The sequence below is a fragment of the Ctenopharyngodon idella genome, chromosome 5, assembly GCF_019924925.1.
Source record: "Ctenopharyngodon idella isolate HZGC_01 chromosome 5, HZGC01, whole genome shotgun sequence".
Lineage (NCBI taxonomy): Eukaryota > Metazoa > Chordata > Actinopteri > Cypriniformes > Xenocyprididae > Ctenopharyngodon > Ctenopharyngodon idella.
The window spans coordinates 14,811,860-14,828,478 of NC_067224.1; the positions used below are offsets into that span (position 1 = coordinate 14,811,860).

Here is a 16,619-nt window from a genome sequence, read left to right on the forward strand (position 1 = left end):
AGGAGATTTTTCCCATTTGTTTTGCTGGCCTTCCCATATTTTAATCTATTAAAATAGAAAACGGTTATTTTAAGTTGTCATAATATTTTCAATATTATGAATTTTGCTGTTTTTTTTTTTTTTTTTTTGATAAAATAAACACAAAATAAGACCTTTCAAAAACATAAAAAAAAATGTACAGACCCCAAACTTCTGAACAATATTTTATATATAACAACAGAGCACTGAAATTGAAAAAATTTAAAAGAATAATTTTACAAAATGGATGCCAAACAACGTAAGTGCAATCCCCACAGTATGTGGCCATTAAACAAATATGAAATGTAAATTTAAATGTATTTTTTCTTATGCAAGTGCTGATTTTGACTGTCATGTAGTGGAGCTTTCAGCACAGAAAACAAAAAGAAAAGAAAAAAATCCACCCATGATACTCCAACGATCCATTGTAAGTGAAAACTAAAATCATTTTATTTACTTTACTGCACATTTCCCATTGGTTAGTTTGTGATTAAGTGAGATCCAGCAACAATTTTAAATGGAAAATGAAGTGAAATAATCTTTTCCTACAGAATCATGTAAATAGACTAAACAACAGATAGCATATATATATATATATATATATTTCTTTTTTTTTTTTTCAATCACTAATTTGTGATGCCATGCCTATCATCTCAAAAACATGTGTCTCCACTGAGATGTGTCTTACAGCTATGAAAGTCTGTTATTAGTTTTGCCAAAATCTGTTTTATTCAAACAACCTGAAAGCCTGTAGCTTCCAAAATAAATACAGTGACACTGAATATAAATGTCTGCACATCATGTGATCCAGGGGTGCATCATATACTGTATGATAAGCAACAAACTGGTCGCATGCACTTTCTGTTTCATATATACAAAAACAACGCAACAGCTCCACAAAACTAGTTTCTGGAGGGATTTAAAAGCACAGCTTCAGAAACAATCCTTCCTTTCACAAAACTTAAAGGGTTAGTTCACCCAAAAATGAAAATTCTGTCATTAATTATTCACCCTCATGTCATTCCAAACCCGCAAGACCTTCATTCAAATTAAGATATTTTTGATGAAATCCGAGAGGTATATGACTCAATTTAACCACCACTGTCAAGGTCCAGAAAGGTAGTAAAAGGGGCTTTCGCACCGAATAGTTTTAGGAACTTAGTTCTAGGAACTAGCCACTAGGATAGTTCCCCGAGAACTAATTTCTCCCCCGGGCCATGTTCCTGGTTGCATTCGCACTGGAACTATTATTGTTAATAAATAAATAAGTTTAGGTAATAAACAGCGCAGCATTTACAAACGCTAAAAAACAGTGAATGGAGTATGCCGCGATCAGAGCTGTTTGTTGTGTGTCGTGGGTTTCGTGATAACGGAGAATGGAATGTAAACGCATAATCTACGCGACTGAAAGAGCAAAAAGTGGGGTTAAGAGACGAAATCTCCTATGACAACTTTCAGTATCAAGGCGGAGAAAAAAACACAACCCTGCAGACAACAGGTAAATGCTGTTATCACTGTTTTCCATGTTTGTGAGGTAAATATGTTTACACGGCTTTTTAAAAATGCTGGGTGCCGGTGTTTGACATGCGTTTGACCAATCAGCTAATTTAGTTCCCCCAAAAGGAGTTCCTAGAACTAAAATCGTTTCTAGTTCCTGCGGTGCGAACACGGCAAAATCCGGGTACTTCAGCTAATAGTTAAACAGTCGACGTGACTGCAGTGGTTCAACTTTAATGTTATGAAGTGACGAGAATACTTTTTGTGCGCAAAAACAAAACAAAAAATAATGACTTTATTCAACAATATCTTCTCTTCTGTGTCTTTCTCCTCCACTGTTTACTTTCAGCGCTTTCAGGTTCTACGTCAGAACGCCTGGCTGCCGCGTCACCATCACACGCATGTGTCGTGCTGCTCACATGAACAGCGTCTGCCAATACTGAGCCCGCGTTCTCTCATATACCTCTCGGATTTTATCAAAAATATCTTAATTTGTGTTCTGAATGAAGGTCTTGCGGGTTTGGAACGACATGAGGGTGAGTAATACATGACAGAATTTTTTTAATTTTTGGGTGAACAAACCCTTTAATGTTTCTCATAATCTCTTTAGTCACACCATTTCATAAAACTGAGCAACTTTTCATGTGACAGCACAATATGGTTTAATTTCCTATTAAGAAAGATTCACTTGATTCATATACTGTCGCACAAGCAAGCCCAGAGCAATGAGACTTGAGTCATGTAAACTAGCAGTGCTTAACAAACTCCGGCACCTCATTGGTCATTTTCAGCTCTAGATTCCCCGGCTGCTCTAGGACAAACACAGGGTAGCAGGGCTGAATGAAGGTGTGCTGAAAAGTGCCCAAGAGCTGCCCATTCTGAGCATTGAAGAAGAAGAGCCGACCCTGGCTGTAGTCCAACAAAGTGCTGATCCGCGCAGGTATGTCCATAACAAAGATGTCAGACTCCACACAGTCATGAAGTAGTTCAAATCTGCAGCTGGAGGGAAAAGGGGTAATACAACACATTAAATATATCAAATAGTGAACTTTCTATTCAACAAAGAATCCTGAAAAAAAAATTGCATCGTTTCCACAAAAATATTAAGCAGCAAATCTGTTTTCAATATTGATAATAATAATAATAAAAAAAAAATGTTTCTTGAGCATCAAATCAGTATATTAGAATGATTTCTGAAGAATCATGTGACACTGAAGACTGGAGTAATGGTGCTGAAAATTCAGCTTTGCCATCACAGGAATAAATTATACTTTAAAAAAATATTTCAATAGAAAACAGTTACTCAACAGTTCACAACATTACAGTTTTTACTGTATTTTTGATCAAACAAATGCAGCCTTGAGAGACTACTTTCAAAAACATTTTAAAAATCTTACTGAATCCAAACTTTTGAACGGTAGTGTAATTGCAATGTTATGTGAACATCGATTCCATTGTAGAAATACGTTTTTCCATTTTTTCACCCCTTTTTTGTCACCCATATATTTCAAAACCAAAAGTGTCTGATAATAAGGACACTGGTACTGATATTCAACTGGTCATGTGATCTCACCAGTTACGTAGAATAAAAGACCTTTTTTTCTAGGCCACTGATATGGCTGAACTCTTTATCTCAGATGTACGTCACTTTTGTAAGTGTAAACTTTTGGGGAAAATGACTTATTTATGACTTAAAAGCGATTACGAGCACAACCCAAGACTCTGTGTTCTCAATAAAACCAAATTCTGATTTAAAACACTTGGTTTATTGAGAAGCATCTATAATATAATCTTTGTGCCAACATTTTGTGCAGATGCATTCATAAAATTGATCTATCTGTTGGCTGGGATTTGACAGGACGCTAGTTGCTGATTTGCAAACTCTAACATCATAGACAATATACACAGTACCTTCATAGTTGTAGACCTGGGATTTTTCGAAGTACAAATCTTTTTTTTTAAAGATTTTATGGAAGACTGAGAGAACTTTTTTTTAATGAGAGAACAGATTTAATGAGAGAACATGTTTTTTAAGATTTATACCAAAGGGGTGTTTTGATTCTTTTTGAAGGCTCCAGTTAATTTACCTCCCTGATTGCCAAAAAGCCTTAATTACACAGTGTTTCCACAGTTTGGAATGCAGCTCCAAATGTCCTACCAGGTTGTTTATTTAAACTGAAAAGAGCAGATAAAAAATACACTTTTCTGCTGGAAAGACTTTAAAATGTCAAAAAATATTCCATGACCTTTGTATCTAACGGATATCCTCTTTGGAATAATGAAAAACGTGAACAAATACATGCTACTACAACACATGAATGGTATACCTTATAGATGTAGGTACACAGTGCAGACACCAGGAGGCACTGTTCTCCCCCAGTGTGCTGGTTAGTGAGACTGATTGATACGCAACACCGATGCGGTAGGCTTTGCACCTTGACACCTCTGTCTCCCAGTAGTAATATCCAAGAGAAGGCAAAAGCTCACCCATAACAGCTGGACATCTGGGAACAAGTACAAAAAAATAAAAATAAATAAATAAATCAAATTAATAAAAATGAAAATAAATAAATAAATGCATTTGCTACAACTGAAGATATTTCTGGAATAGTATGTGGTGGATCACTAATCTGAAAACAAAAAAATGTGCAATTTGACAATAATTTGTTGTTTTTTTTCTGCATAAAAACTATGTATCTACAATGATAGATTTGTAATGGTGAAAACTATTGCACTGAGGTATACTTACTCTATGATTGAGGACATTTTATTGTACATTTCACGTGGGTATTCTACCGAGTTCCTGTCCTCTGAAACCTCCAGCACTGAGTTTGCTGTTTCTCTGAGGAAGTGGAACCTTGTACCTTAACAAATAACAACATTCACTAGTCACCAAAAACACCAAAACAGAATGAACATTTTATAATTTTAAAAGCAAGAACTTTGTTACAGCTGTGATGCTGTCAAAACTTGCTTTGAACTAGCCATGTTCTAAATCACTAACTAAAAGTGTTTGTCAGATTAGTGAAGTTTCATGGGTAAGAAAGGTCCATTTTCAACAGTATAGTGATGGATGAAGCGCGGCTCGCTCAGATGTCACCTTCAAACCAAGCAGCTTTCTGTTGATCAGCACAGTGAATCCATGAGACCAGCTTTAATCTGCCACGAAATTTGTGTCAGGAAATCTTTCGCTGTGCACAAAATTTGCATGAATTCCTATTGCAATGACTGGATTTCGCCCATGAAAACTCGCCGAACAACAGGTACATGTGTCAGACTGATAATGTAATAGCGATGACTCTGACCTCTGGTGGAGATAAGGGCCGCCTCGCTCTGCTCACTGGCCCCTGCGGCATTCACTGATTTAATGTAGAAGAGGTAATTTTCATTGGGCTGAAGGAGGACTCTCTGCTCATAGCCTTTTATCCCTGATAAGGATCTGTGTGTAGAAAGACTTATTTTAATAAGTGTAATTTTACCCTCTCTAGTGCTCTGTTATACATTTTTATATACATTACGCATATATACATTTCACCTATAAAGTCAGAATAAGCTGAAAATTGCAACCAATTTTTCTTTCCTAATGTGACAATATCTGAGAGAAATGGCTGCTCGAAAAAGAATTGGAAGAGAATTGATTGGATCGTTGGTTTGAATTCCTTGAGATGTCTCGATTGTAGTCTTCAGTTTTCATCCAGAAATGTACACATCATAATATCCCTCATTTAAATAATTCCCGCCCAAAGCATACACAAAAAAGGGGGCGAGGCTTTGTTGAACTGCATTAGTAATGTGTTGAAATGAGATGTGTCTGAACCATATCACAGCAGTCTGAGGGTGTCAGACCTGAAGTTAGGGTGGGTGCTGATGATCGCCTATCCCACCACAACCACTAACCCTGCCTTTCAATATAACTATAAGCTCAACCTTAACGAATGCGAACCACGTCCAACCACTACACCTACCCTCAATGACGCTATAAGCTCCACCCCAACACCAGCATGAGACTGCTGGCCTGGCGCTGTTGTCCTCAGACTGCTGTGACGTATGGTTCTGCGGTTGGTTGCTATTGGTTAAAACTTGCAGTTTTGAATAGGTGCACAATGTTTCACAACACACTGGTCCAGCCGACCTATCAGAGCACATTGTGCTTTTTCGTAACGAGGGGCTTCATAGAGACTGGATCTAAATAGTGTGTTATAGACAGACTGGGAAGAGAGATACTGCAAAATGTAAAATATGTGAAAAATAAAGTGTTTTTTTAAACATTCAAGCATGAAAACCTATTCTAGTAGACACCAACAACAAAATCAAGATATATTTATTATATAATATAATATATCATAACACTATTTACCAAAACATGAAAAAAAGATGGCATCATATTTGGCCCCTAATTACTTGACCCCTAGTTAACTGTAACCTACCTGAGTCCCTCTCTCTCACATGCATACTGGCGGCAATACTCCAGTGTGAAGCTGTCCACAGCGCTGGGCTGAATGGCGCTCCAACGCAGCGTGGCCGTGTCCCACAGCACTGTGCACTGTTCTGTCTGGATCACCGGGACTGAGGGGGCTGGAGGGAACAAGGTGAGTTGAGTTACTTTTCAGATACTGTCTAACAGGAAATCCCAAATTTGTTTTCCTAAATGTGAACACTCCATATTTGATCTGGATTGAAAACACATACACTTCGGAATTCACATTCAATGTAAGTGATCTGGTAAAGAGGCTCCACATGCTCATTATATATTGATATATTATGACATACAGCATGATCTCTTGCTCTCACAAACATCATGCGAGTCAGAGGGTATTTACACAGTGAGTAACTAACCGGTTCTGAAGGGCAGTCTCTCACTCGGCATACTGCAGCCTGTGTAGTTCACCGCCATCACCCACACCTTATAACACTTATCCGGTTCCAGCTCTTCTAGATTACAGTAGCTCTCCTTCACAGTCACCCTGTACTCTTCTGAGATAGCTGCAGATTCAATTACATTTAACACACTATAACTGAAGCACGTGTCTGAGCATCCCACTGACATATTTTTACATACTAATAAGTGTTTTTATTACTGTCAGATTTACATGTTTTTGTTTGAATATTAAAGGGATAGTTTATGCTTTATATATATATATATATATATATATATATATATATAAATGTTTTGACTGATTTTATTCATACAATAAAAGCCAAAACAACATGGGACCCATTTACTTTTTCAAAATATCTTCTTTTATGTTCCACAGAAGAAAGTAAGTAATGCAGGTTTGGCAACATGAGGGTGAGTAAATGATCTTAACAGTTTAAGCATTTAACCCACAATTGCAAGGATGTTTTATACTGATAATATATTTTTTAAAAACAAAGAAAAAACAGTGATTAAGAATATATATATATATATATATATATATATATATATATATATATATGCCATTCAATACTATATATAACATTCAAATCAAAAGTTTGAGGTCAGTAAGATTTTTTTTTTAAAAGAAATGAATACTTTCATTCAGCATGAATGCATTAAATTGATCAAGTGACAGTAAAAACATTTATGATGCTAATTATTTATTTTTATTTCAGATAATACTGTTCTTTTCTATTCATCATAGAATCCTGAAATGGCTGCGAATGAAATATCCTGAAATATCCTGAGGCATCCAAGCTTTATAATGGCAGTAAGCATTACCAAATGAGCATGAGCTGAAGAAAGTGTCTCCATCCACATCCATCCATCATAAACATACTCCACACGGCTCTGGGGGGTTAATAAAGTCCTTCTGAAGCGAAGCAATGCGTTTGTGTAAAAAAAATATCCATATTCAACAAGTTATGAAGTAAAATATATAGCTTCCGCCAGACTGCCTTCCGTATTCAAATTACGGAAAAATCGGAAATGGCGTAACATCAATTTCTTAATTTGAATAGGGAAGGCGTAGGACGTACAGCGTAAGCTTTTTGAAGAATACGGAAGCGGTCTGAGGGAAGCTCGATATTCGACTTCATAACTTGTTTAAATATGGATATTTTTTTACACAAACGCATCGCTTCGCTTCATAAGGCCTTTATTAACCCTCCGGAGCCGTGTGGAGTATGTTTATGATGGATGGATGTGGATGGAGACACTTTCTTCAGCTCATACTCGTTTGGTAATGCATACTGCCATTATAAAGCTCGGATGCGTCAGGATATTTATTAATATTTCTACGACTGTGTTCGTCAGAAAGAAGAAAGCCATATACACCTAGGATGGCTTGAGGGTGAGTAAAGCTTGGGTAATTTTCATTTAAAAGTGAACTAATCCTTTAAACGGTAGTGTATTTTTTTGTTTTCAGTTTGGATGTTAAAACCCTGCTCTCCCCTCTTGTCTAACCTCCTTGTGGCTCTTCCATGCAGTAGACTTGGAAGCAGTCAATAATGTCATCCTCATTGACTCTCCAATACACAGTGACAGAAGTGCTGGTTGCAGAATTGGCCTCTTGAGGCTGAAGATGTGGTTTTTGAGGCACTACAAAATGAGTGATAATACAAGTCAGCAAAATGTGAGGGGTGTTTATTCACAATGGAAATCTTGGCTAAGGCGCACCTGGAATGGCTTGTCTGGTTTTCCTCTCATTGCCTGATTTGCCCTTGGCATAATCCTCAAAAACCAGCAGCCCTCGTGGACCAAGTTCAAGTGACATGGTGGATTCCAAAGCTGTATTCAACCTATGTGAAAAATGAATAGAATGGTCACTGGAAGGAGATAGGAAGAAAATCCATCTTATCACAATATTTTAATAGTGTAAAAACCCCATGCGGTAAATGATTTGATTTCTATTCATTTAAAGGCTACAAACACTTGATTTGAACATTGTTTTCAACACACCAAACTCAACAAGGCAATTAAAACAAGCTTCTGTTTGGAATAATTTAATTTGCAGATCATTTTTGAAGTATTGTAATTAGCATTAGATGTTAGCAAGCCACTGACGCAACATAAATTCAGGCCATTCAGTTACCTCATATTGATATCTTTTGATGACTGAAAAGGGGTGAAAAAATGGTTTGATTAGACTAAAATATCCGTTTTAGATACAGTTCATCTCTCTTAACAAATCTTAGCTAAGCACTTTAAAAATGCTTCCAAAGCAACTATGGCCTTGGACAAAATCAATACATTAATGCTAATCTTAATGTGTGACCTACTTTAAGCGAGTAACTAACACACAAATGAGGAAAGCCTCACAGAAAGAAACTTGAGTGGGTCTGTCTCTTCCTCCTCCTTAGCTGTCATCTCCATAGTCTCTTTAGCCTTGTCGATATTCTCCTGGAACGACACAATCTGGTCGTACAGCTGCTCCAGTTTGGCCTTTTTCTCCTCCTCCATGGCCTGAGACATCTCATTATACTGATCCATCACCAGCTTCACCACCTCCTCATTGTGCTCCTTTATGATCCTCTCACAATCATTAAAGTTCTCCTGTGGGAGCAGCACAATAAAGCTACACATAAGTTCTCAGTAACCTTTCTCACTTTAATAGCATCCCCAAGCTGACAGTGCACTAACGTAAGCACTACAAAACTCTCACTCCAGATTTTGGGAGTGCAAAATTCACCTCCAGGATGCTAAGATGTTGTGGGAGGCTGCCAGGACATTGCTACACATTTTCTAGGGCAGTCTCAACCATTTTGACCTGATGTGTACAATTTTTATTAACAGAAACTGGGAGGGTCAATACAGGTGCATTTAATGATTCAATACAATACATCTTCATTGTATTTTTGAGTTATATTGTTTTATTATATTAATAATAATATGAGTTATACTATATGTTTACACATTATGCTGTGTGTTTACTAGGGTGTTCAGGGTGGTTGCTTGCTGGTCAAAGTTAAAAGATTCAACCCTCAAATCTCTGATATTTTGGTGTCTAGATATGACTTTGGTTGCTTCCTTAATGGGTGAATGACAAAGCTTCAAAAAGTGTTTTTTTTTTTTTTTTTTCTAAATCTTTTCAAAATTGATGAAATGCAAATTTTTCAGTCAGGAACAATGTGTTTAAACAAGCTGTATTTGTTAAATAACATTTCAAAGTGTTTACGTTATTATTATTATTATTATTATTTTTTGACTGTTTTTTGTCAGGTGGTACAATCAAATATTTGTACACACACACACACACACACGTTTGTTTTTGTGAATTGTGGGGACATTCCATAGGCGTAATGGTTTTTATACTGTACAAACCGTATTTTCTATCGCCCCACACTACCCCTACCCCTAAACCTACCCATCACAGGAAACTGTGCACGTTTTTACTTTCTCAAAAAAACTCACTCTGTGTGATTTATAAGCCTTTTGAAAATGGGGACATGGGGTAATGTCCTCATACGTCACCCTCTCCTTGTAATACCTATGTCATACCCATGTCATTATACAAATTTGTGTCCTGATGTCACAAAAACACGCACACATACACACACACACACATATATATATATATATATATATATATACACACACACACACACACACACACACATATATATATATACACACACACACACACACACATTTCGTATATGTAGCATCCAATTGTACTTTTAAAGTCAGAAAAACAAGTATACCAGTATTGCATTCAATACAACAAAGATTCACAATCTAGTTTATAGCCATTTGTTCACTTTGACCTATTATTTACTGTGCCACCTGACAAAATTAATAATGGGAATATGCTGAATACTGATTTTTTTTGTTGTTGTTGTTTTTTTTTTTTTACATTTCAATTACATATAAAAAATAAAATACAAATATGTGTGTTTTATTCAACAGTCTGTATTTAAGTTAAAGTAGTAAATTGATCAAAATCAGAATAAATCACATGACATCACTTTGGGAACATGGGAACTGGAATAGGCTACAGTGCAAGATTTGTTAGATACACTGTAATAGATTGTGATTGGATAACAACAAAATCATGTTTTATATTGATAAAAAAAGAATTATCAGCTTAAGTCAGTTGAGAATTTTAAATTAAAATATCAAAAATGCATTCATAAATATTCATGTTTAAAACATTGAATGCATAGCAACTGAAATGGAACAAAATATAATAACTACTAAACAAGATTTATCATCTCTTTGTTTTTGCAAGATATGGTTCTCGTGCAGCCAGATCATGCCTGTGTCATGCCGAGTTCTCAGTCCCACTTTATATTAAGTGTCTTTAATTACTATATACTAACATTTAAAAAAATAATTTGATACAATGCACTTATTGCGTACATATACATGTTTTACACTGTACTTATATTGAAAAAATACCTGCATAATACATCTGTAATTAATTTCTGTAATGACATCTATAATTACACTACTGACCCTTCCCTTACACCTTAACCCACCCTTAAAGGGTTAGTTCACCCAAAAATGACCCACCCAAATATGTAAATGAATGCATATAAATACCTCCACTGTGTTGTATGCCAGTTCAAGCTCAGATACAAAGTCTTCAATATTCTCTGATTTTCCTTGTAAAACTGATATCAGTTCACTCAGCTGATTCTGAAAAAAATATCACATGGAAAATTACATTAGACAGACAACATGAAATATTTGGAGGTGCAGAACACAATGCAAATTACACAAAATATTTAACATTTATATTGAATGATTGAGCACAAACTTCTATTTCTTCCATACTTGCAAATACAATTTTATTATCTCCTTTGGATTTTTCATACTTGCAAATGTCAAATCACATTGGTGCAGTCCCTTGGAATAAACTACAGATGAATCATGGAAACAGCTGTCTACTTTCAGAGAGGGACATTTCAGCTCTTGCTATGAGTCAGTTGGTTCTGACTCATCTGCTATGAATGCTGTCAAAGGCCAATAAAGTAAACAATCTCTCACTGTCTCTACCTGATTTATACTCCAATATTCTTGTAAAGTCAACAAACAGAAGTTGGTTTTACAGCCGATTATGTGTTTTTATCATTTGGAAATATTAGACACTGGAAGAGTCCTTCTGTATTAAACACTTGAGCAATCAGTGACTTCATAATGTAAGCTCTCCAAACAGGCCAGCTGAGAAAGATCAGATGTCAAGCTGATGTCAGGAAATCATGTCTTAGCACTCTTTCATAGTACAGGGAACTTATCTTACCTTAATACTGTCATAGGCCTCATCCAAAGAGGCCATCTCATGGTTTTGATGCTCAGCCTCACTCAGCAGTACTGGGCAACGACAAACAAGGCAGAACGCATCCATTGGTTGAATTTCAAGTTCCTCTTGATGTTCGTATTCCGCCATTTGTGCACTATCCAAATCCCCAACAAATTCAAAGCCTTTTTCCAGAGTTTGATCTGACAGTCGAACTTGTTCAAAGTGTCCATCCTCAGCTATAGCTTGTTCAGACTGTCTTGCCTCTTGTTCGGTCACCATCTCATAATCAAGTTCCTCTGCAATTTCCTGCTGCACATCCAGGTCGCAGCTCAAGGCCGACAGGTCCTCTTGAGGGGTAAAACTTCGCAACTGCGAGAAAACATCTTTATTCCTACTTAGGTTTCCTCCTCTATGTATATCTTCATAAATTTTGTCACTATCCTCTGGCTCTAAAGGTGAAACTCTCATTGCTGAGGGGTCATCTTCATCAACTGGAGGAGGAGGCAAAATGGGCTCTGGTAGATTTGTTATATGTTCAATCTGTACATCATTCACGTATGTTTTCTTTCCTTCCACTAATGTTTCTGTTGACGATAGAGGTAACATCTTATTCTCAATATCTGTCCAACTAATGGATGATTCTTTCACTGGGATCTCTCTGGTTAATATGGTCACGTCATTTATTTCACTATACTCTTCTACCTGCTCCTCCTTTGTTGGAACAACAGGTGACAGTCTTACTTTTGATAAGTCCTTTACGTCTTCTGTTACTCTTATCTTTTCTGTGCTTTCTCGAGCAAATGCCTCCACGTCATTAGCTAACAGTAAGCTATATTCTTGCCTTGAATCAATTATTTGATTCGTCTCTGTTGTCATTCTTTTTTGAGAAGGTATCTCATCCTGAACAGGCTCATTTGTGTTGTCAAACTTTTCATTTGCTTCCTCTGTAACATTTACCTTGATTTCCTCAACTTTTCCATGTTTTTCTTTAACCACAGGTTCAATCTTTGGTATGTCAACATGTTCTTTTTGCTTTTCCAGCCTTTGTTCAAGCACTGGTGCCTTATTTGTTGGCCTATCTGCACCTGTGCCCTCTTTGGCTTTCTTGAGTGTTGCTTCTGGATACATTTTCTCCTCTCTTGTAATCTCAGGTTTAGCCTGAAGCTCAATGTTCAGTGTATCTGTTTCACTTGTATGTGACTGTTCTGATGAGCTCTGAACTGAAGTAATTTCAGACTCTGGCTTCATTTCAGTTTCTGATAACACTTCTGTTGAACCGATATGGGCCTCAACCTCTTTTGCTGCACCAATCTTGTCAATTACTTGCTCTTGTTTCTCCTTATTGGGTATTAATCCTTCACTCACTTTATTCTCAACTACAGCAAGTATTTCTCCATTTTCACGGACTTGAGACTCATCTTCTAAAGATTTTGCAGAACGTTCAACTTTAGTAGCATCCATTGTAATTGTTTCAGTCTCTTCTGAAGGCTTGACTTCTTTCTCTACTTTTGAAGGTTCTTCAGTTTTTGGAGGTTCTGTTTTATCTAACAGGGGTTCTTTGAGACTGGCAAACTTCTGAGCAATTATTTCTGGTTCTTCTCTTTTTAATATTTCAGCAATGCCTTTATCAATCCCTGGGGTAATATTTTGCTCTAAAATTTTGCCTTGTGTCTTGGTTTTATTACTCTCTCCTTTGCCATTTTTAGTAATAGTACTTATTTCCTGAATGTCAACAATGACATCAGCTACTTCATGACGTTTATCCACACTGGCCCCAGAAGCAGCAATGTTTTCAACAGCATGTGGTACATCAGTCTGGATTTTCTCAAAGCTCTTTGTTACAGACAGAATTTCAAATTCCTCTTTAGTTTTAATAACATCTTCATGCGCTAAACCCCCTGTCACTTGAGCAGTCAGACTTATTTGTTCTTGTCCACTGTGATCTTCTTTATTGGTGGTTTTGCTTTGTGGCTCAAGGACTTGATCCACTTGAGGTCGTGTATCAGTGACATCACATTGCTTTTCATTTTCCCTACTATGCTTTGCAACCAAGTCGTCTGATGTGACAATTCCTCTAATGATCATTTCCACCTCTGGTTTGATTTTTGGAGCACAGTGTCCCTCTGAACAACACCCTGTGGACTCACACTGTGCTTCACCTTCATTTTTATCTTGCACACATGGTTGATCGACAGTTACTTCATCATTTTTTTCTTGTGCTCTTTCTAAACATCCAGTAAGTTCAAATTTACTTTGTGACCATGCTAATTTCCCCCCATCTTCCTTCTCTTTGGCCTCAGGTACATTAGCAACCAATGGTATTTCATCCTTCAATATGAACTTCTCCAGATATCCATCTGCATCATCAGAATCAGAGTACCGCCTTTTGAAGGACCTTTCAGAAGCGACACTCTCCGTATCCGAAAAGTCGTCTTCTTTCTTCCGGTCTCCAATCGCGTCCTCATAAAGATCTGAGTAATGGAAAGACATTGCTCGTGGTTCCTCAAGAAGAACAAGATCTATGATCTTTGGTGGTCCGGTAGGGAGGTATACAGGTGTGAGGATACATTCCTGACTTCCAAATAAGACTGATCCACTCTCTTTAAGAGTTTTAGTGCTCACTTTTGCTGTTCTTTCACCATGCTCTTGGGGAACCACAGGCTCTGCATTTAATTTATTTCCATAAAACACTTCGTCAAGATGTTCACCTGCAATTTCAACATCACTGATGATTACAAAGGAATCCTCATCAATTGCTTCATCTGCTTTTGGTTCTTTCTGAGTCACTTGAGGTTCTTCTGGTTGGACAGTCACTTCTGGTTCAAGTTTTTCCATCAGTGTAGTGCCATCACTAGGTGCCTGTTCATCTAACAGTGTGAATTTTTCAAGGTAGTCCATATGAGTTTCATCCTTTTTGTGCTGTTTGTCAGCAGAGATCTGGGAAGAATCCCTCAAGCTTTCATTTAGCTTTATTTCATCAACGTCTATCTCTATGTTCACAGGACACCTGTTTGTAGCTACAGGTTCATGCTTGTGTTTGGATTTTATCTTTGGGGTATCATCCAAGTAGGCCAAATTCTCCACCAGTTCAGTGCTATCTTCCTCATCTACTGTAGCAAGCTTTGTTGGTACAACAATATTGAGTATTTCAAAACCCTCTGATATCAAACTAAAAAGATCTTGATCCTTGCTTCCAGCAGACGTACCATCCTCATTGCTTTCAGACCTGATATTTGGCACTGACACCTCAATCATTGCAGGTCTTTCCTCACCTATCCGACTTTTTGGCAGTCTGGAGCTTGGCTTTTTAAACCTGTCACCCAGCTTGCCTCTGCTGCTCGTTTTTTTCCTCTTTATTCTGTCTTCATCCATTATGATCACAATATTCCCCTGTGTTCCAGAACCTTCCATGCTGTATTGTTCAGATGGCGAGCTTCCTTCTGAAGCCCATGGAGTTGAGCATCTACTGGAAGCAGTCTCCCATACTATCCCACTGTCCTCGCTCTGTACCGTCACCATAGAGAAGGATGGGTCCACCATCAGACACTGGAGTTTAGGCTTCACTGATTGATCCTGCACAACTTCCTTTAAACTAACCAAAAAGAGTTTAGAAACAAGGTATGGTCAACAAAGCAATGCAATATAGAATACTGCAGTCTATGGCAGATATTGTAAGTTAAAGCATCATGGTTGTTTAAAGTTGAAACCTTAAAAAGTTAAAAACGATTAGTAGAAGGTGTTAGAATATCTGCACTATCACAGACTTGATAGTGGATTTATCAACATATCAAAAACTGAACATAAAGGGTTTTTTAAATATCAAAAAATTGTTTGTGAGCTTTTTTTGTGGCTACTTAAATGGTGTTTGCGTGTGTGTATATATATATATATATATATATATATATATGCAAAAGACTAGCCTATTTTTGTGTAACTGTTTCTTCAAACCCTTTGGGGGTTAATCACCCAAATTAATAAAATAGGTGGTGAACAATAAAGGAGAGAACATTCATATTTAAAAAGACCTACGAGAAAACATTAATCCGAAAATTTAAAACTAGAAAGCGCCCGTGGGAAACTACCTTTTATGAAGTTCCTCAATCTCATCTTCGTCGTCGATATCGATTATTCCTGGCCCCACGTCCTGCAATTCCTCCATCTCTGACTCTGCACCCTCACATTTCCCTTTCAAAGCAGGATCCATTTTAATAACCGAAATATGGTGGTTATTTTAAAATAACAAACGCTGGAGAGTACAGCTTCGTGTTGGGATCATGTCTCGTTGAGTGCAGTTCGCCTTACTCAGCGGCTGCTGTAAATAGATTACAAATATTCTTGAGCTCAAGGCTGCGCACTTGGAAAAGAGTCACCGTTGTCCCCGTTCTTTGAAACCCGAGTTAAGGATATTGTCCAATATATTTCATTTCCTCTGTCAACTTTTAAACAGTAGTACATCGTTAACCATGTCCTGAACAGTAAAGCTTGCGTGAAACTACAGTGGCGGTGTCCCCTGTAATATGACACGCAGAGAACACCGCCATGTCCATGAGGGACAGGAGTGGAGGACTTAGGCCACCGTAGTGTCAGTTTCCTTTGGCTTGAGCTAATTTTACTCTCTAACCCCCCATGCAGCCATATCAACGTTCCCAAACTCATATTATGCTATGAATCGAGAATAACAACCCCTTAATAGATGCTGTAAACATAAATCACATTTACCCACCGTTGAAAGTGTTACTGCAAACTACTACACTGCTCAATGAAGAACCATCCAGTTCGAGAGTACTCAAACGACATGAATACAATGAATCTCTGAACATATTAAACGTATTATTTGATCATATTAAATTTACCTTAAAATAAGAAATGTAGAGGTTTTACCAGTTCTACTTAAAATTGCTTTCTCATTTCTCTGTATTTCACAAAACTAATTGCTAACAA

At 37.2% G+C, this 16,619-nt stretch overlaps 1 protein-coding gene across 1 annotated transcript; it reads right to left on the minus strand.

Moving 5' to 3' along the window:
• Nucleotides 1-439: 439 nt before the first annotated feature.
• Nucleotides 440-16,207, minus strand: cmya5 (cardiomyopathy associated 5). Its single transcript, XM_051894522.1, has 13 exons — nucleotides 15,761-16,207; nucleotides 11,679-15,270; nucleotides 10,979-11,074; nucleotides 8,756-8,989; nucleotides 8,529-8,551; nucleotides 8,114-8,235; nucleotides 7,901-8,035; nucleotides 6,352-6,498; nucleotides 5,943-6,090; nucleotides 4,821-4,954; nucleotides 4,265-4,379; nucleotides 3,843-4,019; nucleotides 440-2,514 (listed from the first exon to the last, which is right to left on the minus strand). The coding sequence occupies exons 1-13, from the start codon at nucleotides 15,880-15,882 to the stop codon at nucleotides 2,262-2,264; spliced, it is 5,298 nt and encodes a 1,765-aa protein (XP_051750482.1). The 5' UTR covers nucleotides 15,883-16,207; the 3' UTR covers nucleotides 440-2,261.
• Between the last annotated feature and the right edge of the window lie 412 nt (nucleotides 16,208-16,619).

What these genes read in the sequence shown, in the direction of transcription:
- cmya5 (XM_051894522.1), bottom strand. Translation starts at nt 15,882, where the DNA reads ATGGATCCTGCTTTGAAAGGGAAATGTGAGGGTGCAGAGTCAGAGATG. An exon ending in CATGGAAGAGCCACAAGGAG is followed by an intron (nt 6,499 to 7,900) that starts GTTAGACAAGAG and finishes TTGAATCTGCAG; the next exon opens with CTATCTCAGAAGAGTACAGG. An exon ending in TGTGAGAGAGAGGGACTCAG is followed by an intron (nt 4,955 to 5,942) that starts GTAGGTTACAGT and finishes TTCTACACACAG; the next exon opens with ATCCTTATCAGGGATAAAAG.